Raw genomic sequence first — 21,334 nt, forward strand, 5'->3', positions numbered from 1 at the left:
AAGTATCTGAGCATCGCAATCTAGGATTCCTACCGTGCTTTTAATTTTTTTCTATTGTCACATCTGCCAAGCATATCATTGAATTTCAGAATCTCTTTTTCCATATTGTTTTTTCCAATTCCTATAAAAATCAGGTAATCTGTTGGCAGTGGTTCTTAAACTTTTGATCTCAGGACTCTTTCAGACACTTAAAAATTACTGAAGATCTCAAAGAATTTTTGTTTATATATATGGGTTATATCTATCAATATTTACTATATTGGAAATTAAAGTGAAGACAGTTTTTAAAATTATTTAGTATTGCATTTTACTATCTTAACCTACCATTATAGGTTAAGATAAATAGCATGTTTTTATGAAAAAATAACTTTAAAAATTTTTTTAAAAATTGCTGAGAACAGCATTTATTTTACTGTGAATGTGTGATGGTAAAGAATACGACTACTAATACAATTTGGTGCCACTGACTGCGTTCATTCTAATGCCCCAGCAGTTTTGCCCACTAATTTTTTTGTACCATCAGTGCAAATGTCAAAAATCTTGGTATTTTTATGAAAGTAGTTTTGACCTGGTGATCTTCTGAAAGGGTTTTGGGGACTCCACTTTGAGAACCATGTTCTAGGATGCTTGCTTATCTTGAAATGAAAATTTTTACCAACCTGTTTGAGTAAAGTTTTTATTCCCTCTTCTGGGCCTCCATTATCAAAGGAGAATGACTTGCCTGTAATTGGTATGAACAGATTTTAGAGTTACTTGAGTATAATTTTTGTTTTAGTTACCATCATAGAAATGGATATAAAAGAAAGCACCCGAGTGGTCCAAAATGAGGTCTGTCCATTGGATGACTATATATTTTTCTCTTTACTTGTGTGTGGTATGTGTGTTGTATGTGAGTATACAATCAGTTTGGCTCCTGGGTAGCTTGAAAATACATTTTCATGAAGCAGTGTGATTTTCATGAATTACGGCAATTCACACCATATGCCATTGGGCTATGCTACTTTTTCTGCTGATCTACCACAATTTCAAATATTACTGCTTCAATTTGTATGCCACAGATTGTATGAAACTCTGTAATATTTCTTAACCTTTTGTCCCTCTTATCCCTGGAACCAAAATTCATAATATTGTAAAATTAGAGAGCATTAGAGATGCTAAGTTAAGAGAACATGAAGAACATCTAAGTGGCATTCTCCTGTTGAGTTATCTCCTTCACAAATTTTGTTATTCCTCTAATGTCCCTGGACTCTTGGATTTTTATAGTTTGGACCAGTAGTACTGAGGGGGTGTGTGATGCTTACATATATGCAAACATATAGTGGAGTCTGACTCACTCAATGCATGCGCTAGTGCTCACGCTTACGTACCTGAAAATTAATGATTCAGTAGCTCTGCAGTATTTGAAGAGGTAGTCAAAATGAATAAATAAATAAATAAAGTTTAAAATACTGCTAAAGAACAAGAATCTGCAGAGATGGTCCAATAGTAAGGAACTCTATCTACTGGTAAGTAACCAAAATAATTTCTAATTTGGAAAGCTTCTTGGTACATGATCTTTAAAAATACTATAACCACGTTACAATATTCTACAAATATAACACACAGGTAGAATACTGTAATAGATATAATACTATAGGTATAACAAGTAATTTGCCTGTAAGATAATATAAGTATTGTGAGTCATTCATTAATTACTAAGTTGTAGAGTTAGAAAAAAATATTTAGCATCAAAAGCATAAAAACAAATCATTTAGTTGAATATGTTCTTTTATATCTACTTTTAGAACAGACTTCATAATTCCATTGCAAATTTTGAAATTGTTTTAGACTATTTGAACTCTAAATGTAAACTTAACTTTGTCTCAGGCCTTGTTTCCTATTCTTGTTTTGGTAATAGACCCCTTTCTAGTATAGATGGTCCCCACAACCGAGCCAGATAATATCCATAATTACCGTCAGTTTTCAGGGCTGATAAGCCTCTGTTGGCTGTCTCTTCATACTTCACTCTAAAAGCAGGAAAAATTAAGTACAGAGACCTCCGGGCAAGTAATCAATTGGCATGTGAGACAGCTCAACCTTGCCTTTATGTTCTTTCCTGATGTTTAAGAACTATGAATAGTGACAAAGAGATTAGTACGCAAACTCCGTCAAGGGATGCATGCTATGAGGAAAATGTGTTCTGTAAGAAACAGATTTTTAATCTTTAGGTTCCAAGTAGGTAACTTAAAAGAATTTGGAGAAAATTATTAACTTGAAAATGGCATATAACTTTTAAAAGGAAAAGAAAAAAATTTTGAAGACATTCCTTTATCTTTAGATGAACCAGTTATTAACAGTAATAGTGTTTTGCATAGGCATGTGAGTATTTATGTCTTTCTTCTTAGCTTATTCTAAGAGGCAGTACTTCTGGTTTTCATTTTGGTTTATTTACCTTCAACTTTACTGCTACAGGTATTCTATTATCATTGTTCATGAAGAGCCATTGTGGAAATCCTAGGTATATTAAGTACTTTAAAACCAATTAGCTTCTTAGAAAATGAAGGCAAGCAGTGATGACAAAGCCATATTGACCTCATTCTCTTTACCTCTCAAGCCAAATTTTCTTTTCTTTACTAAGATGATTGTCACTGTTATTAAATAAAACTTTGAAAAGAAAAATATTTTAAGTAACCAGATTTTTTTTCCTTGTTAAAACTACTTTCCTTCCTGACAGTCATCAAAGAACACTCTGCTGCAAATAAACAATAATCTGTGTGTGTTATATACTTTTCATTCTTTATTATGAAGCAACTATTTTTAAGGGATTCTAAGATTTTTATCGTCTTAGTCTTTATTAAAATTGCTTTTTTTCTTACGCTTTTCATATACTCTGTGACATCCTGTAATGCAAATGTTACTTTGTCTAACCTTTTAACTTAAAAACCAGTGGTGGTGTTTAATTATTTATACATTTTAAAACCTGCTCTGTAAAGATATAAGACCATGTTTTAAAAAAAATTAGTGATTTGACATCTTATTTGAATTATTTTCATTTCTAAATTTCTTTTAATCATTGAGAAGTTTTAAAATTCAACTCTTCTGAACTAATGTCTTAAACATTTTCAAGACAGTTTTATGAGTGGACTTAATCTTGCTTTACTCTAATTGAAGTAGTGTTGAGTTTGCAATAGGGAGAATAAGAGATGTTTTCTTCTTACTAATGTCCATTTAATACATAAACACTTTTTTTGTGTTTTGGTGTTTTGTTTTTTTTTTACAGATTCCCTTCAAGCTCAGCTTATCAACATGGGTGTTATTCCTACCTTAGTTAAATTACTGGGCATCCACTGCCAAAATGCAGCTCTTACAGAAATGTGTCTTGTTGCATTTGGCAATTTAGCAGAACTTGGTAAGTCCTAGTCATGAGTCAAAAATGTAATTAACTTATTAATGTACTTATAATAAATGTTCCTTTAGAGGTTAACCTGGGAATCTGTTTAGATTATATTAGTTTATTTTTTTGAAGCATTGTAGATACATTGTTTCAATGTTAAAAATTGTAGATCCAATTACATCTTAGGATTGTATTGTTTATAATTGGAGCTAGTTTGCTTTCCTAATTGTTTTATGTATTAAGGTTTAAAGTTTATACTTGTATACTATTTAATGGAATTGAAAATTTAAAATGATCTCCACTTGACTTTAGTATTCTTTTTTTTTTTTTTAAAGCACCATCTGTTTTTTTTTTTTTTTCTTTAAATTTATTTATTTATTTATTTATTTTTGGCTGTGTTGGGTCTTCGTTTCTGTGCGAGGGCTTTCTCTAGTTGTGGCAAGCGGGGGCCACTCTTCATCGCGATGCGCGGGCCTCTCACTATCGCGGCCTCTCTTGTCGCGGAGCACAGGCTCCAGACGCGCAGGCTCAGTAGTTGTGGCTCACGGGCCTAGTCGCTCCGCGGCATGTGGGATCTTCCCAGACCAGGGCGCGAACCCGTGTCCCCTGCATTAGCAGGCAGACTCTCAACCACTGCGCCACCAGGGAAGCCCGACTTTAGTATTCTTAACGTGAGGGATGGTCTTAAAATCAAGTATTGTATTTCCAGGGCAAAAATAAGGACCTCATAATTTATTACATTTTGTATAAACTCTTTGCTTATCAGGTGAAAAGGAATCTAGCAGACTAAGGTTCTTCCCTCTCTTTTTACAAAATCCAAAAAAATAATAGAGAACTTTTTCATAAGAATATGTTTGTAACAGGATTTGAAAAAAATATGAGAAATCCTTGAAAATCAGATGGCGGGCAGAAACAGACCAGGGCTGGCAACACAGCCCAGCCCTAACAGAGGGAGGACTGATGAACCCAGCATGCCCATCTCTTTTCCCTGTTTTATTTTTCTCTATATCATGTATGTTACCCTTTCTTCTTTTCTCTCCTCCCTCCCCATAATTCTTGATAGAAAGTTACAACTCCTGGTCTAAATCTACCCCACAACCATGTTCATAATAAATTGTTCATCATGGGGACAGTGAAACCAAATGATGTTTCATCATAGCTAAAATAATAGCTACATCAAACGAGTAAATCAATTCTATTAATATCCCCATTTTATAAATAAATAAGCAGAAGCACCAGGGCTCTAACCTTGGTTTTTCTAACTGAAAGCTCATCTCCTTGCACACTCATATTAAAATCTTGATTTCAGTACTTTACTTTTGCTTTGACTTCAAGTTAAGGGAATAGGGATTATCTATCAGAGTTAATTTTTAGAAGTCATTTTTATTCAGTGGGTCATCTCCTGGCATTTGTGAATGTTTCTTGTCTTCTCTTCTGCTTTTTTCTTTTTCATACTGTCTCATTATTTCCATCATTCAAGTAAGGCCAAGAATGAAAGAACATTCATTTACTGTTTTACAAGTTAGTTTCCGTTATTAAAATGGAATGTAGGAGTTTGTGTTTAGTATAGTTTGTAGAAATAAAACAGAAATTGTGTTATAATCCCTGATAATGTCATAACCTTTGTAACAGAGACAGACACCACTTAATATGAGTTACCTGTGTTAAGGTGTCAGGATTTGTTTGGGAAATTGTATAGACCACCTCGATTCTGCATACAGGGAGACCTGGGTCTGTATTAAAAGATGGATATGCACCCAATTTAGTTTGGCCCAATTCCATACTCTGGTCCCAGCTGTTACTGTCCTTACCCCATATGGAGAAAGAAAGTATAAACGAGAAATACTTCTTTATTTACTAAGACTTCTATAGTATATATCATGAGTCTGTTATGCCCGTGTAATAGCTAGTTTATACATCAACACTGAAATAAAACATGTATGCCCCAGGATACATGTTTTCTCTTTTCAGTGTGGGCTTTATTGCCCATGAGTTAGCAAATCACCTAGTATTATTTTATTGACACAGGTAAAGATCAACATCATATCACATTCATATCACACACTTCTGAATATGGCATATCATTAAATGCTAGAGTTACTTTTTGTCAAAATTTCTTAATAAAAATGTTAAATAGCAGAAATTTGTGTGGTTTTGCTCACTAAAGATATAATATAAAGACAAAATATAAAATAATTAAACAACTGCAAACTATTTCATAATTGGGGGCTGAAAAGGAATGTGCAGCTCTATCTTTTTATTCTCTTTCAGTCCTAGTTTATGTGCACACATAATTTTTCTATATTCACAATTATAGCATGAATCCAATTTTAAAGTTTGCAAATTTATTTAACATTATAGATTAAGCAGAATGGGATTTTTTCCCCTTTTTATTTGGCTCCACAATCTTTTATAAATAAAATTGTCTGCTTAAAATATTAGTATTTTGGGGGTTAGAGATGTTAGAATGAAAATCTGCACTTACTTTCACTCCCTTCTGGAAACCAACTAAAACTACAACAAAGAGATTCTTTTTTAAATGCAAAACCATCAAGGAAAAGGAAGCGGGGACCAAGTAAAGGGGATAACACAGAAACTTTTTAGAGCCCGGAAAGAAAAGCAAGCAGTAACTCACTTAGCAAAACTTTGAAATCTAAATCCTGAATTGGAAAACCAAGAACTAACCAGTTTGCTCCTTGGAATCTTCAAAAAGTTTAGGATTTGGTGGCATCAAGATTTCTAAACCTTCTTTCCCTTCCCACACTGTGGTAACTAGCCCTTCCCATCTAAGCAGAAGACTGTGTTTAGTCTCTGGAGAGACTAAAAATAGAGGGTTTGTACACTGGGGACATCAGACTAAATGAAGTAAGAGGTACCAGAGTACCATTCTGAACACAGATTAAGTGAAGGTAGGTATGCTGAATTATCCCATTTGTCCTCTAGAACATGGACTTAAAGATACTTATGTTGGAGTTTCTCTACAAAAGAGCCATCTGACCTACAGGGAATCTTCAGTCAACAAGGCCACTCATAGATTGGCATTGACATATATACACTAATATGTATAAAATAGGTAACTAATAAGAACCTGCTGTATAAAAAATAAAATAAATAAATAAAACAAGGCCACTCCTACTCACAGATCCTAATCAGTTTTTAGAGCCCAGTTAATCAGTTGCAGACAGCTAGAGAGGTGAGGACAGCCTCTAAATGGAAGATAAATAAACAAAAAAAGGTAACTTGGAGGAAATAGAAACTCTGCAGGATGGGGGTAGGGGAAACTCGAACATGCTCAGATAAATGAGAAAAATGCTGTAATCACGAAACTAACAGGATGCTATTTTTAAAGAAAAGGAACAAATGAAAAAGCTAGAACATTAAAAACAATAGCTAAAATGAAAGGCAATAAAATGTATGGAGAAATATTTATAGATATAAAGCAAAAAACAAGGATATGGAAAGTAGAAGCGAAAATACAGATAGAGGATCAGACGAAGAGTTCTAGAAAGAGTTAAATAGGAGGAAATGGCCAAATAACTCAAGTACCACAAAACTAAAGTATATATTTCTCCAGATTAGAAGAATCTGTCAAATGCCTAGCCTAGCAGATGAAAATTAGGCCCCCAGACCATGGCACATCAATATGAAGTTTTAGAATAATGGAGACAAAGAGAATACTTTACAGACTTCCAGAGAGAGGGGAAAAAGTTACATTAAAAAGATTGTGAATCAGTAGACATCAGATGTATCAAAACAACACTGGTAACCAGAAGAAAATGGAATATTGCCTTCAAAAATTTGAGGAAAAATTATTTCCAATATAGAATTCTATATGCAAACCATCAGTCAAGTCTGAGGTTACAATAAGGACATTGTCAAACATGAATGTCTCAAAATTGGTATCCTACATCTTTCCTGGAAGCCACTGGAAGATGGATCCCACCAAAACAAGGGATATAAATAATAAGACTACATAGGAATCAGGAAACGAGATCCAACAGGAAAATAGGAGTTCCTAGTAGTATGGTGACATGAGAGCCCCAGATGGCCTATTTTCAAAGAGCAACCAGTCCAGATTGGGGAAATTCTTTACGAGATGAAATTGATTGAACATCTAAAGTGAACGAGCTTATTAAGAGAAAACTAGACAACTGATGGAGAGTTTGGAGTTGAACTAATGTAAGTACATTGAAAACTAAGTAAATGAGAAAAAAAAAATTCCTGGGAAATAAAAGTAATTCCAGGGCAAATGAAATAGTGTATCATTGAAACACCAATTATTGAAATAACCAAAATTACAGTATAATTACATTGAGAAGATGGAGGGTATTGTGGAGACAAGAAGAAAAGAAAGCTAGTGCTTCATCTTTCATAGTGGGAAGTCAATCAAAACTTAATATAAATACGTTATTTAAAGATTTGGAGGTAAATACCAGGGAATTAGCTAAAAGAGCTTTATGTGCTTATTTCTGAAGAAGAAATGGACAAGGGAGACTCGATTCTGCCGGTAGTGTAAGTACTAACTCTTTAAACTCATACATAATTTTGATAAAAAAAAATAAACCCTTAGGAAATAAGCCTTCTTGCTAAAGGTCTGTTAAGGATCCATGGCATTTAGTTCAAATATAATGTCCAAATCATAATTCACACTATCTTTTCTCTGTATCCACCTGCAGGATAAGTACAGGTTTTTTTCGTTAATTCCTATGTTAATCATAGTGCATTGTTTCCTTGTGCTGGCAAATGACCTGAATTACTTAGCAGCAGTGATTTGGTTTCAGTTTAATAAGTGGAAGAATAAAATATGGATTGGAAAAAAGAGTGCTAGAACTGTTATTTTTTGAAAAGAGTAATAGCATTTAACTAGATAAATGATGTCTATCTACTTCACCTGTGATTTTATGTTTCATTTTATTTGAAGAATTGTCTGAAACAGAGGAGTAACCAGCAGCGTTAAGGAGTTAAATCAAACTAACCTCCTTTTAGGGTAAGGTGGGCTGACGTTTGTAAACTATGATTTCTGAGGGTTTAGGTAGCTTATTAGAAAAGACGCTTCACCCATACTCCTTTTTTTGTGGCACTAAAGAATCCTCCTTACAAGTCTTGGAGTGGATTCTCATCATTTTGGCATAGATCTGGTACATGTGCCAAAAGCAGTGCAACAGTGCAGTGACTCAAAACTGTATTAAGCCATATAAAAATTTATGTTTCTCCATTTTCTTTTAAAGTTGAATTTGTAATATTTTTTATTTGATATTGGCAGAGATTTACCAGAGACTAGAGAGCAGAATATCGTTCTTACATTCATTTACTTGTTCTTTCAGTCACACATTCATGCAATCAATAAATTTCTTTTGAACACCTGCTCTCTACTGGGCACTATACTGTACACTGTATTTATGGTAGTTAAAATACTATACACCGTCCGTGCCCTCAAGGAGCTTATAGTTTAGTGGGTGAGATGGAAATTTATTTTTTAAATGAGTTTACAAATAAATAAGCATATTATTTTAAATTATGATAATTGCTAGTATGAGAAAGTAATTGAATGGGGTAAGGAACTAATTTAAATGACAGGCATAGACTCTAGGTGGGAAAGAGCATTTTCAGACAGTCAAAATTTCAAAATATTTATCTCCTATACACAGTACATAGTAGCTTTCTCAGGAAGCTGCTGGAGGATGCCTCCACCAAAACTAAAAATGTGAAGGTGAAAGGACATAGATAATAGAGTATCTGATACAGGAGGGAGAAGAAAGCATCCATCAAGGTAATGAAAAAGAAATTCCAGGATGTCAGCTGTGCCCCACAAACATGGAGAGCAACCAATCTAGGTTGGATTTGGTCAGAATTCTCTGAAAGAAACTTCTAGATAAATTGATAGGATATCTGATGCAGTGAAAGAAACTGAGAAGAGACTTGGAGAGAAATGGAATGGATTCTGGTTGTATTTTGGAGGTAGACTGATAGACCTTGGTTATTCTTTGGATGTTCAGTTGAGTGAGAACAAGTGAGCAGTGACCCCCAGGTTTCTGCCTGCATGGCAGATGGGTAGGTGGCATGTTCCTTCACTAAATTATGGAAGTCTGGAGGAAGAACAGATTTCAGGGGAGTATCAAAAGTCCGCTTTAGACATGGAGTTTGGATGCTAGAGAGATATTCAAATGGAGACGTCAAATGGCCAGTTAAATAAATAGCCTGGAGTCCAAAAGAGGGCTAGAGATATGATTATATAAGCATCAACATATAGATGCTATTTTATGCTATGGAAGAGGTTAGATTGCCTAGGGTGAGAGTAAGCCTCAAAAAGGTGAGAAGGCAAAGGATCAAGTCGCAAGGAACCATAATAGAATTTATAGAGGTCTGGTGGAGAAGGAGGCACAAGCAAAGGAGACTGCAGAATGTAGAGGTGGGCCAAAACTAGTTTGAGGTGGGTTTAGGAATGCATGTGAGTTGAGAAAGTAAAGACAGTATATGTAGACAATGCTGTCAAGAAACTTGTTTGTGGAAGTGAACAGATTGGATGGTAGTGAATAAAAGTGGTGTAAAGGGAAGGTGTTTATTTTTAATATTGCTATTTTTCTGTGAGAAATATTAAAGCACATTTAAATGGTGATGATGAGGCTCTAGAGTGAGAGGCTGGAGACGGTGAAGAGGCAAGAAGGAATGAGGAATTGGCCTTTAATAGAAAGACATGTCAGGGGCTTCCCTGGTGGCGCAGTGGTTAAGAATCCAACTGCCAATGCAGGGGACACAGGTTCAAGCCCTGGTCCGGGAAGATCCCACATGCCGCGGAGCAACTAAGCCTGTGCACCACAACTACTGAGCCTGCGCTCTAGAGCCTGTGCGCCGCAACTACCGAGCCCATGTGCCACAGCTACTGAAGCCTGTGTGCCTAGAGCCCGTGCTGCACAACAAGAGAAGACACCACAATGAGAAGCCCACGCACCGTAACGAAGAGTAGCCCCCGCTCGCCGCAACTAGAGAAAGCCACACGCAGCAACGAAGACCCAACGCAGCCAAAAATAAAATAAATTTAAAAAATAAATAAATTAGAAAGGCATGTCAGGAAGAATGCAAAAGTATACCACTGTATTGGTGTAAAGACAAGTCACCTTTAATTCAGCCATGTAAAATGCAGTCTGTTATGAGTAATTTTTCTTCTTTGACTAAAACCCTTGAAACTATGAATTTATAATAGTAATTTTACTGTTGCTATGATTACCTATATGTAATGCTAGTGAACATTTATTTTATAGCCTTGAATAAAATTGGGCCAGAACATTTTCTTTAAAGACTTAGCTGTTTTTCCTCTTCAGGGGCATTTTAAAAAGTGGTTTTGATTGTTCCTGTATTTGAAGAGTGTTTGTACTTATCAGTAATGGTAAAAAATGACCAAATATTGAAGGTAATAGAAAACAATTTCTGGGCTTAATTTTGTTTGCTTACTCTAAATTTTCCTCTTGTTTTTTGCAGAGTCAAGTAAAGAACAGTTTGCCAGTACAAACATTGCTGAAGAGCTGGTAAAACTCTTCAAGAAACAAATAGACCATGATAAGAGGGAAATGGTGTTTGAGGTTCTTGCTCCATTGGCAGAAAACGGTGAGAAAATAAATGCATCTCTTGATTTTTGATCATGTAGGCTTTTTCCATTTTTTTCTAATATTATTTAATTGCCAGCTATTTAACTCAAAATTCTTTTTTTTTTTATTAATGATGTGATAAGTTTTATTTGGGGTATCTCTAACTTCAGCTACATTATCTACTGCATAACTATATCTACATTGGCCAAAGCTACTTTCCAAGTTTCTTTGATTTTATAATCTTGGCAAAGATGGTTCTGTATCTTACACATTCTTATGCCAATCTGGAAAAGGCAGCCGGTAGGCTGAGCTCCACTTATGTACCCTTGCAGGGCAAAAAGGTCATAAAAGTTGGAGTACCAGGCCTACCAACAGTGTGAACACTGGTAAACTATTCCTGTCTTTGAGCAAAAAATCTTAAGGGATACACTCTAGGAATAAGAGGGAACCAGAGTAAGCAAACAATCCCATATAAATAATTTTTCAAATACAGTGTCTAGCACACAATCAAAGAGGACCAGACACATGAGGAGACAAGACATTTTAAGCAAGAATCAGCACAAAGAACAGGCAACAACAGCAAATCTCCAGATACTGGAATTATTAGACATTGACTCAAAACAGGTATGCTTATTATGTTCAGAGAGTTAAAAGCAAGCTTAAAAATTTTGGAAGGAAACTAGAAACTATAAAAAGTGGAATGAATAGCAGATTTGAAAAAGAAGCAATTGGAAATTCCTGAATTGAAAAATACAACCAAAATTAAGAACCTAATAGATGAGTTTAACAGCAGATTAAATATAGTTGAATTAGAGGACCAGTGAACTGGAAGATAGATTGGAAGAAAATCCAGAATGAAATACAGAGAAATAAAAGAACCAATATACATAAGAGAGAATAAGAGGTACAGAGTATAAAGTGAGAGGGTCTCATATACATTTTTTGGAGTCCCAGAAGGAGGGCAGATGGGAGGGCAGAAGTTTGAAGAAATTTTGTCAGAACCCTTACCAGAAATCAAAGTTCAAACCCTTACCAGAACCCTTACCAGAAATCAAATCAAACCCTTACCAGAAATTATGAAAGATATCAAAGATTCAAGAAGCCCAATGAATTTAAAACATGATAAAAAGAAATACACATTTTGATACATCATATTGAAATTGCAAAAAAAAAAAAAAAATGACAAAAATTTAAAAAGTAGCCAGGAAGAAAATAGATTACTTTAAAAGGGGCAAAAGTTTGACAGCTAACTTCTCGACAGTAGCAATGAAAGCCAGATGACAAACATCTTCTGTGTGCCGAAAGAAAATAAATTCAATCTAAAATTCTAAACCCAATGAAAATACCCATCAAAACTGAAAGCAAAATGAAGATATTTTCAGGTTAGAAACTGTGAAAGTTCACCACCAATATACCCTTACTAAAGGAAATTATAAAGGATGTTTGTTAGAAAAAAGGAAAATGATTCCAAAAAAAAAAAGGAAACTGACTCCAGAAGGAAGGTTATAGGTGCAAGGGAGGAGAAGGAAGCAAAAGAACCCAGTAAATATGTATGTAAACTCATGAAAGTTGACTATATAAAATAATAAAAATAATTCACTGTGAAGTTTAAAATGTATATGTGTATAATCTAAAATACACCACAGAATGAGTGTATAAATCTGGAGGGGGGTAAAAGTAGTTAAAGAGTCCCAAGACCCTTGTACTACATGGAAGAAAGTACTATTAGATTCTGGTGAATAAATGATTTCAAATTTTAAGGTGAACTAAAATAATTCTTAAAACCAGTCTGTAACTACCAAAACAAATGGAAGGATTTATGGAAAGATTTTTTTTTGTTTTAATACCCCATCAATCCTAATTAACAGAAGAGCAGAGAGAAAAGGGAAAATGGAACGGGGTAAAAACAGGGCAGAAAAAATATGCTAGATTTATGACACAGTATTTCATTAATTACATTAAATGTATGTGGCCCGAATGCTTTAGTTAAAAGACCAATCATTAACTGAATTTTAAAAAACCAGCTTTTTTTTAAACAAGCAATGCTTCTTAAGTATGAGGAGATTTAAAAGATTGAGATTAAAAAGATTGAAAAAAATATACTATTCAAACCTAAAAAAGGCTGAGGTAGTCATATTAATATCAGATAAAATAGACTTTAATATTAAAAGACTTGGTAGAGATAAAGAAGGTGACTTTATCATGATAAAAGGTCCAATTCTTGGAAGCTATAAAAATGTACATTATCTCAAAAGATATGAAATAAAAATATTCAGAACTATGAGGCACCCTAAATACCCACAAAAGCATTATAGAACAAACAGATTAAAAAATAGGAATATAGAAAATGTGGGCAACATGATTAAGAAAATTGATTTAATGGACATATTTTGGAACACTGCACCCTGCTTCAGAGCCCTTTCTTTTCAAGTACATATGAAACATTTAAAACATGTATACTTATGGAAAAAGTATCAAAGGATTGCAATTTTAGAGTATGTTCTCTGATCTAAGTGAATTACAATAGTAACTAATAATAAAAAGATAACTAGGAAATCCCCATTTGTTTAGATATTAAGAAATACACTTCAGATACCTCGGAGGTCGAAGAAGAATCATGAAGAAAATTAGAACTTTTTTCTAATAATGAAAATGAGAACACTATCTCAAATCTTGTGTGTTGCAGGTAAAGCCATCCTTAGAGGGATTTTTTTTTTTCACTTTAAATGAATATAATAGAAAAGGTAAAAAGCTAACATTAGTGAGCTCAGTATTAATCTCAGGAATTGAGAGAGGGAAAACATAAATGAAACCCAAAGAAATTGCAATAGAAGGAAGGAAATACAGGAACCGAAATTAATAAAATAGAATATATGTAATACAATATAAGCATATACTTGTCAATGTTGAGTCTGAAAAGACATCATAAAACTGGTAAATCCCTAGTAGGATTAATCAGGAAAAAAAGAGAGAGAAAGCACAAATAACCAAAATCAAGAAAACAGAGATCTCACTACAGATCTTACAGATATTCAGAGAATGTTATGAAAATTTGATGCCAATACATTTTCAAGTATGGGTGATCTAGAATAGAAAAGCTGAGTAATCTTATCTTAAATTTTTTCCAGAATAGGAAAAGCAGATATACTCACCAATAAATTTTGTGAAGCTAATAAAATACCAACAAAGACAATACAAGAATAAAAATTAAAGGCCAGTCTCACCATGAACATAGATCCAAAATTCCCATAAACTTTTAGCAAACAAAATCCAATAATATATTTAAAAATTAATCATCATACCAAATTGGATTTATTCTGGAAATATAAAGTAGTTTAGTATTCCAAATGCAATCAATATAATTCATCACATTAAAACTTAATAAAGGGGAAAAACATATGATCTTGTCATTCAGAAAAAACATTTTATAAGATTAACCATCCTTCCATGATTTTTAAAAACTCTTTGCAAACCATCACTAGAAGAGAGTGAAAAGAATATATAACCAGAAGCCTATAGATAGCATCATACTGAGTGGTATAACAAAAAACATTTCCTTTTAAGATTGGGAATAAGAAAGGTCATCCCCATTTTTATTTCTTATTGTATTGTAGGAACTATCCAGTGCTGTAGAGTAAAAAAGAAAGAAAGAAAAGATATAGGAAAGAAATAAATAAAACTATCATTATTCATAGATATGATTATGTATATCAAAAATACAAAAGAATATAGATTAATTTTTTAAATTAGAATTTGGTTGGGTGGCCAGGCAAAACAAAGAAAAACATCTAAAAACCCAAAGCATTGTATTTTTACATACCAGCAAAAACAGAAAATACATTTTTAAAAATACACTGTTTACTATAGTATAAAAAATGAAATATTTAAGGGAATTCCCTGGCAGTCCAGTGTTTAGAACTCCGAGCTTCCACTGCCAGGGACCTGGGTTTGACCCTTAGGGAACTAAGATCCTGCAAGCAGTGCGGCGTGGCCAAAAAAAAAAGGAATATTTAAAAATGGATTAATAAAAGACGTGTAATCTAAACAAGGTCTCTCTCCTTTTAGCCTTCTTCCTTAGCCCTTCCCCACCACTGTCTTCCTCAGGCACACCATTTACCAGACGATTCGACTTGAATGCATGCAATAGATGCGTTTGTGTATGCTTATGTGAAATTGTATGATATCGTTTCATGAATGTATCTGTTTATAATTTACACAAGTGACATTTTTCTGTAAGTTTCCTTGTATTCTTAACTTTTGTTGCTCAACAGTATGTTTTAAGAGTGACGCAGGTATGCATAACATTATGTTATATAAGCCTACTTCACTTTAATTATTTATTTTATTTATCCTTAGTTGTCAGCAACCCTCGTATCCAGCAAATACTGGATTTCATTGTTCATTTCTTCTTTGCTAGTTGTTCGAAAAGCAAGTGTTTCATTTGATTGAACTTACAGATGGAGAGATGACCCACAGTCATTATCCCAGACAGCATTCCAATTCTGCAGAAACCAGTACTGACCCAGACAAAGAAACTATTGAAGCCATAGATCTGTGTGCCATTGCTTTATGGAGATACCACATTTTGGATTTCTCTTCTTGTGAAATCTAGAGGTTGTGTTGCAGTTTCAAGAAGAGGGTGGGACTGTAGGAGACAATGACAGTCTTTTAACAGATACAATTTTGGTGTTACTCTTTTTAAAAAACTTTTACTGTTTAAGCAATAAATGGTTAGAACTGTTACTTTTTAATGTCATCTTGGAAATACCATCAAATGAAATTTGAAAATAAATAAATAAATAAAAGATGTGTAAGATCTCTGGCAGAAAACTGTAGAAAGTCATCAAGAGAAATTAAAATCTAAATAAGTGCAAAGCTATATCACTTTCATAGATTGGAAACCTCAATTTTGTGATGATCTTATAGCTCACCATACTGATCTGAAGACTTATGGCGTTCTCATCAAAATCCCAAAGACCAAGAATAGCCAAGATACTGTGAAAGAGACTAAGGTAGCCGAACTGATTTTATTGCATAACAATAATAAAACTTCATTCTGATGAAACCGTAGTATTTAAAAGACAATGTGGTATTGGTTCAAAGATGGACAGGAAGACCAGTGGAACAGGATAACCCGCAAACAAATGGATGCATTAGTAGGTATTTATTTAACTAAGAAAAAAAGGTGTCACTGCAAAACTATATGGAAAGGACAATCTTTTTAATAAACAGCGCTGGGAATGGAAAAAAATACAGTTGGAGACACGCATACAATCCCACTTCATACTATTTTTACTTTTTAAATCTTTTAAAATTTTTATTTATTTTTGGCTGTGTTGGGTCTTCGTTGCTGCGCGTGGGTTTTCTCTAGTTGTAACGAGTGGGGGTTACTCTTCATTGCAGTGTGCAGGCTTCTCATTGTGGTGGCTTCTCCTGTTGTGGAGCATGGACTCTAGGTGTGCAGGCTCAGTAGTTGTGGCTCGTGGGCTCTAGAGTGCAGGCTCAGTAGTTGTGGCACATGGGCTTAGTTGCTCAGCGGCATGTGGGATCCTCCCGGACCAGGGATTGAACCCGTGTCTCCTGCATTGGCATGCAGATTCTTAACCACTGCACCACCAGGGAAGTCCCAATACTGTTTTTTAAATTTCATTTCAGATAGATTATTGACCTGAATGTAAAAGTTAAAACAAGAAAGTTTATCTTAAAATATGAGATAGGAGAATATCATCACAGCTTTGGAGCACAGAAAGTTTTCTTAAGTCACAAAAAGCTGTAACTATAAAGGAAAAACTGATAAATTTTGTTATTTTAAAAGTAAAAACTTTTATTCCTCAAAGGACACCATTAAGAGTGAAAAGCATGACAGTAGATGAGAATTTATTTACAACACATGTAACCAGCAGAGGGCTGATGTGTACAATATATAGAAAAACTCCCTCAAATCATTAAGAAAAATGTAGAAAACCCAGTGGGAAAGTGTGCAAACGATTTAAGAAGGCAAAAGATAAATCCAAGTGGCTAATAAACACATGAAAATATGCTCAACTCATTAAAAATCAGGGACTGCAAAATAAAACGACAATAAAATACCACTGTATACTCCCCGGAAAGTGATAATACCAAGTGTCGATGAAGGTGTGGAACAGTGGAAACTCATTAAGTGCTGATGGGAGTGTAAATTGGTACAATTTGGAAGACAGTATCTACTGAATTGGAGATATGCCTTCCCTGTGAGCCAACAATTCCGCTGTTAGATGTATACCCAGAAATGGGTACATGTGCACCAGGAGCCATTACAAGAATGTTCATAACAGCATTATTTATAATAATGAATAATTGGAAACAACTCATATCCATTAACAGTAGAATAAATAAATTATGGTATATCCATATTATGGAAAAATACACAGTTATGAAAGAATGAAGACAGCTGTAACCAACAGTGTAGATGAATCTTATAAACATATTAAAAGGAAAAAGCCAACACTGAAAAATACATATTTTAAGATTCCATTTATATGAAGTTACAAAAAAGCTAAAATTAACTATAGTTTTTAGGAATGATTATTTGGTGAAACTATAAAAGTATGGATGTGATTACCTTAAAAAGGGTGGTGATTTGAAAGGGAGGGATATGTGATAGGAAAAAGTAAAGCACAGAGGGGCTTCCAGGGTTGTTGGCAATGAATTTCTTGATCTAGGTGATAGTTACACAGTTATTTACTTAGTAATAATAATTGATTAAGAGTAACGTATATTTTAAGCACTCTGCTGCATTTGTGGAAGTTTTTTCACCACTTAGAAAAGATTTTCAAATACACGTTTATACAAATTCACGTACAGATATACATGTACATATGTATGATACATGTATGTACATATATGTACGTATATATGCAAACGGTGGTGATAAAGATAGATGTCCTTGGGCAGAATGGTATTGATCAATGTGTGCTGGGCTGTCTGCTTTGGTAGAATGCCTCATTAATCCTTTTTAATAAGGCAATTTAAGCCTCCCACATATATATGTGATTACAGTTAAACTGTGAGAGGAAAGATCTGTAAACTTTAATCCTGACACATTTTAAATCTTCTGAATGCCTTAGATCTTGTTCTTTAGGAAGAAATTTATTTTTCCTCTCATTTGGTGGTTTGGCCAAATAGGAAATTTTCATTGTGACCTTCAGTCAACTTTATGCCAGAGAATGACCTGTACCCTTCCTTGCAATATTTCAGAATAACAGAGTTTTTATCTCTTATTTGTTTTGTCCTCCACTATCTTCACTTGTGTTTTATAACTGTGCGGTGGATTGAATGATACTTTTGAAAACTTGTTTCTGGACTAGCCTTAGCATATCATCCTTGGTTTTCCTTGTATGCAAAGGAGAATGATTCCAACATTTAAACTGGGATTTGTATAATTCAAGTTTTTTTGTATTTTTAAGGCTTTTTCACTGTGGCTTTCAATTCTAGTCGCCACACATTTCTACTTCTGTCATTCTGTAACCAAGGAAACGCCCTACTTTCAGCATGGCACAGTGCAAGTATACCTTTTAAAAGAATATTACAGGTTGAATATTCTGTGTATTCTGAAATAATATGCTAAAGAATATCAGCGATCCTAGTGATAGTAAAAAGCCAAATTTTTGCACATTAAAATTGTCTGAAAGAAAAATTCTTAAGTATGAAAACAGTCTTTGTTTCTTCCAAATAAAAAGCTTGAACTGCCATTGCTGTAGATATGTGCATATACAGCTTAGGGAAACTGAAGACTAAAATAAAATCCAACTAGAAAATAAAATTTAAATTAAAAAATTTATGTGTAGCAAATGTATTTCTGAGGTCAGTTGATCAGCATTTATCTTAAGCAGTATCAAATATACCCAAAATATTTAAGTAGGCCAATTTAGGTTAAAACACAAAGATGAATGAGGTATATTGGGGGAGACAGATATGGATGCAAATATAAAATCTTCAATGAAGTAAGTTCTATAATGAAAGAATATTTAAGATATTAGTGGTACAAACAATATCAATTTGATAGGTGCACAGAGTTTGCTGTGAAGATAATTTTTTAAAATATAATTGGTATGTAAATTCTGTCTCTAAAATTCCTTAGTTTGTTAGTTATCCATCAGAAAACTTGAAAGTTATTTGTTTCTTTCAACTTTTATTGTGAAAATTTAAAAACCTATTGAGGGGCTTCCCTGGTGGTGCAGTGGTTAAGAATCTGCCTGCCAATGCAGGGGACACGGGTTCGAGCCCTGGTCCAGGAAGATCCCACATGCTGTGGAGCATCTAAGCCCGTGCGCCACAACTACTGAGCCTGCACTCTAGAGCCCACGAGCCACAACTACTGAGCCCACGTGCCACAACTACTGAAGCCCACGTGCCTAGAACCCATGCTCCACAGCAAGAGAAGCCACCGCAATGAGAAGCCCACACACCACAACGAAGAGTGGCCCCCGCTCAGCACAACTAGAGAAAGCCTGCACGCAGCAAGGAAGACCCAACGCAGCCAAAGATAAATTAATTAATTAACTAATTTTTTAAAAAACACCTATTCAGATGTAGAGAGATTGTAGTATAATGAACCACCATGTACCCATCACCCAAGAAAGCTTCAAATTAATGAAAACCTGAAGCCCTTTTTAAAAACATGACTTTTCAAGTTCAGAAAGTTACAAATTAATTAACTGCCCTAGAAAAATAACATCTGTACAAATATGAATCCAAATGTACATACTTGTGATATACTTTGAAATTTACTAATACCTCTTTTTAATACCTTTGTATTCAAACTCCATTAGTGAATGTGTTTTAACTTTATCTAATAGTTATGTGTGTTTTATTTTAAACAGTGTGCAATATTTTATAGTACTGCCTTTTAAATGTGAGCATAATATCTAGAATAATAGTAGAATGATATTACTTCAGAGCTGAGAATCAATTTGTTTAGTTGCTGCCAGACATTGTGAAAAGTGACATCATATCAAATAGAAAATGAAATAAAGCTTTTGTGTATTTAAGCTGCACTGTCAGATACTCCCTTTTGAAACTCAGATCTTCAGAGGTGTGTTATCTAAATCATGCACTTTTTTGGTTTTTTATAATTCTTCACATTAAATTGCTTATACCAGAATTCCTGTTTCATCTCAAGTTTTGGTTATTTTGTTCACATTATTCTTTAGATGCTATTAAGCTGCAGCTGGTTGAAGCAGGCCTGGTAGAATGTCTACTAGAGATTGTTCAGCAGAAAGTGGATAGTGACAAAGAGGAGGATATTGCTGAGCTCAAAACCGCTTCAGATCTAATGGTTTTATTACTTCTTGGAGGTGAGTTGTAATTTATGCCAACGAAAGAATATGACTGTCAGATATTTAAAAATTTATCGTCTCTTTTATAAATACTATATTAGGCATTTTCTCATTTTTCTGTCACATTTAATCCTGTTGATGTGATGATTTTGAAACCTTAAATACATCATGAAGAGAACTAGAGATAATGAACCTGGAAAAGAGGAGCCTTTACTATCTTCCAGTATTTAAAGAGCTGTCATATAGAAGAGACAGCTGTGGCACCAAAGGACTAAAAGCGAGATGGCTCCTTGGGACTTAGACTAGAAAAATTCTAAGCCCTTTTGTCTAGTCTCTGCTAAAAGGTTATTAGAAAAAGAGTCATTACTGGGACTTCCCTGGTGGTGTACTGGTTAAGTATCCGCCTGCCAGTGCAGGGGACACGGGTTCGATCCCTGGTCCGGGAAGATCCCACATGCCATGGAGCAACTAAGCCCATGAGCCACAACTACTGAGCCTGCGCTCTGGAGCCTGCAAGCCACAACTACTGAGCCCACGTGCCACAACTACTGAAGCCCACGCACCTAGAGCCCGTGCTCCACAGCAAGAGAAGCCACCGCAATGAGAAGCCCGCACACCGCAACAAAGAGTAGCCCCCACTCGCCACAACTAGAGAAAGCCCGCGTGCAGCAACAAAGACCCAACGCAGCCAAAAATAAATAAATAAAAAAATTTATAAATTTATTTTAAAAAGAGTCATTACTTTTCCCTTTGTGAATTATAGATTGTAAAGTATCAATATGTGATTTCCCAATTGGGTATTCAGTTAAGAATATGGTACTTCTAAGTATTTACCTCTTATCTGTTGCATTTACCTCTAGATGAATCCATGCAGAAATTATTTGAAGGAGGAAAAGGTAATGTGTTTCAAAGGGTACTGTCTTGGATTCCATCAAATAACCACCAGCTACAGCTTGCTGGAGCATTGGCAATTGCAAATTTTGCCAGAAATGGTAAGCATATGAGTTCATCCTTATTAAATCAAACCTTCTGTATTTTTAAATTTTGCTTTGCCATAACGT

The 21,334-nt window shown here is 34.5% G+C and overlaps 1 protein-coding gene across 5 annotated transcripts in view; it reads left to right on the top strand.

Annotated features, from left to right (window-relative positions):
- RAP1GDS1 (Rap1 GTPase-GDP dissociation stimulator 1) overlaps positions 1-21,334 on the top strand; it is a 168,402-nt gene that overhangs the window by 123,361 nt on the left and 23,707 nt on the right. For all 5 annotated transcript variants that reach the window (XM_059922450.1, XM_059922451.1, XM_059922453.1 and 2 more), the window contains 4 exons: positions 3,260-3,388; positions 10,850-10,975; positions 20,148-20,291; positions 21,134-21,265. In XM_059922450.1, the coding sequence (XP_059778433.1) occupies positions 3,260-3,388; positions 10,850-10,975; positions 20,148-20,291; positions 21,134-21,265 (531 nt within the window). The remainder of the gene's footprint in view (positions 1-3,259; positions 3,389-10,849; positions 10,976-20,147; positions 20,292-21,133; positions 21,266-21,334) is intronic.

This window comes from Balaenoptera ricei, chromosome 5 (assembly GCF_028023285.1).
Source record: "Balaenoptera ricei isolate mBalRic1 chromosome 5, mBalRic1.hap2, whole genome shotgun sequence".
Classification (NCBI taxonomy): Eukaryota; Metazoa; Chordata; class Mammalia; order Artiodactyla; family Balaenopteridae; genus Balaenoptera; species Balaenoptera ricei.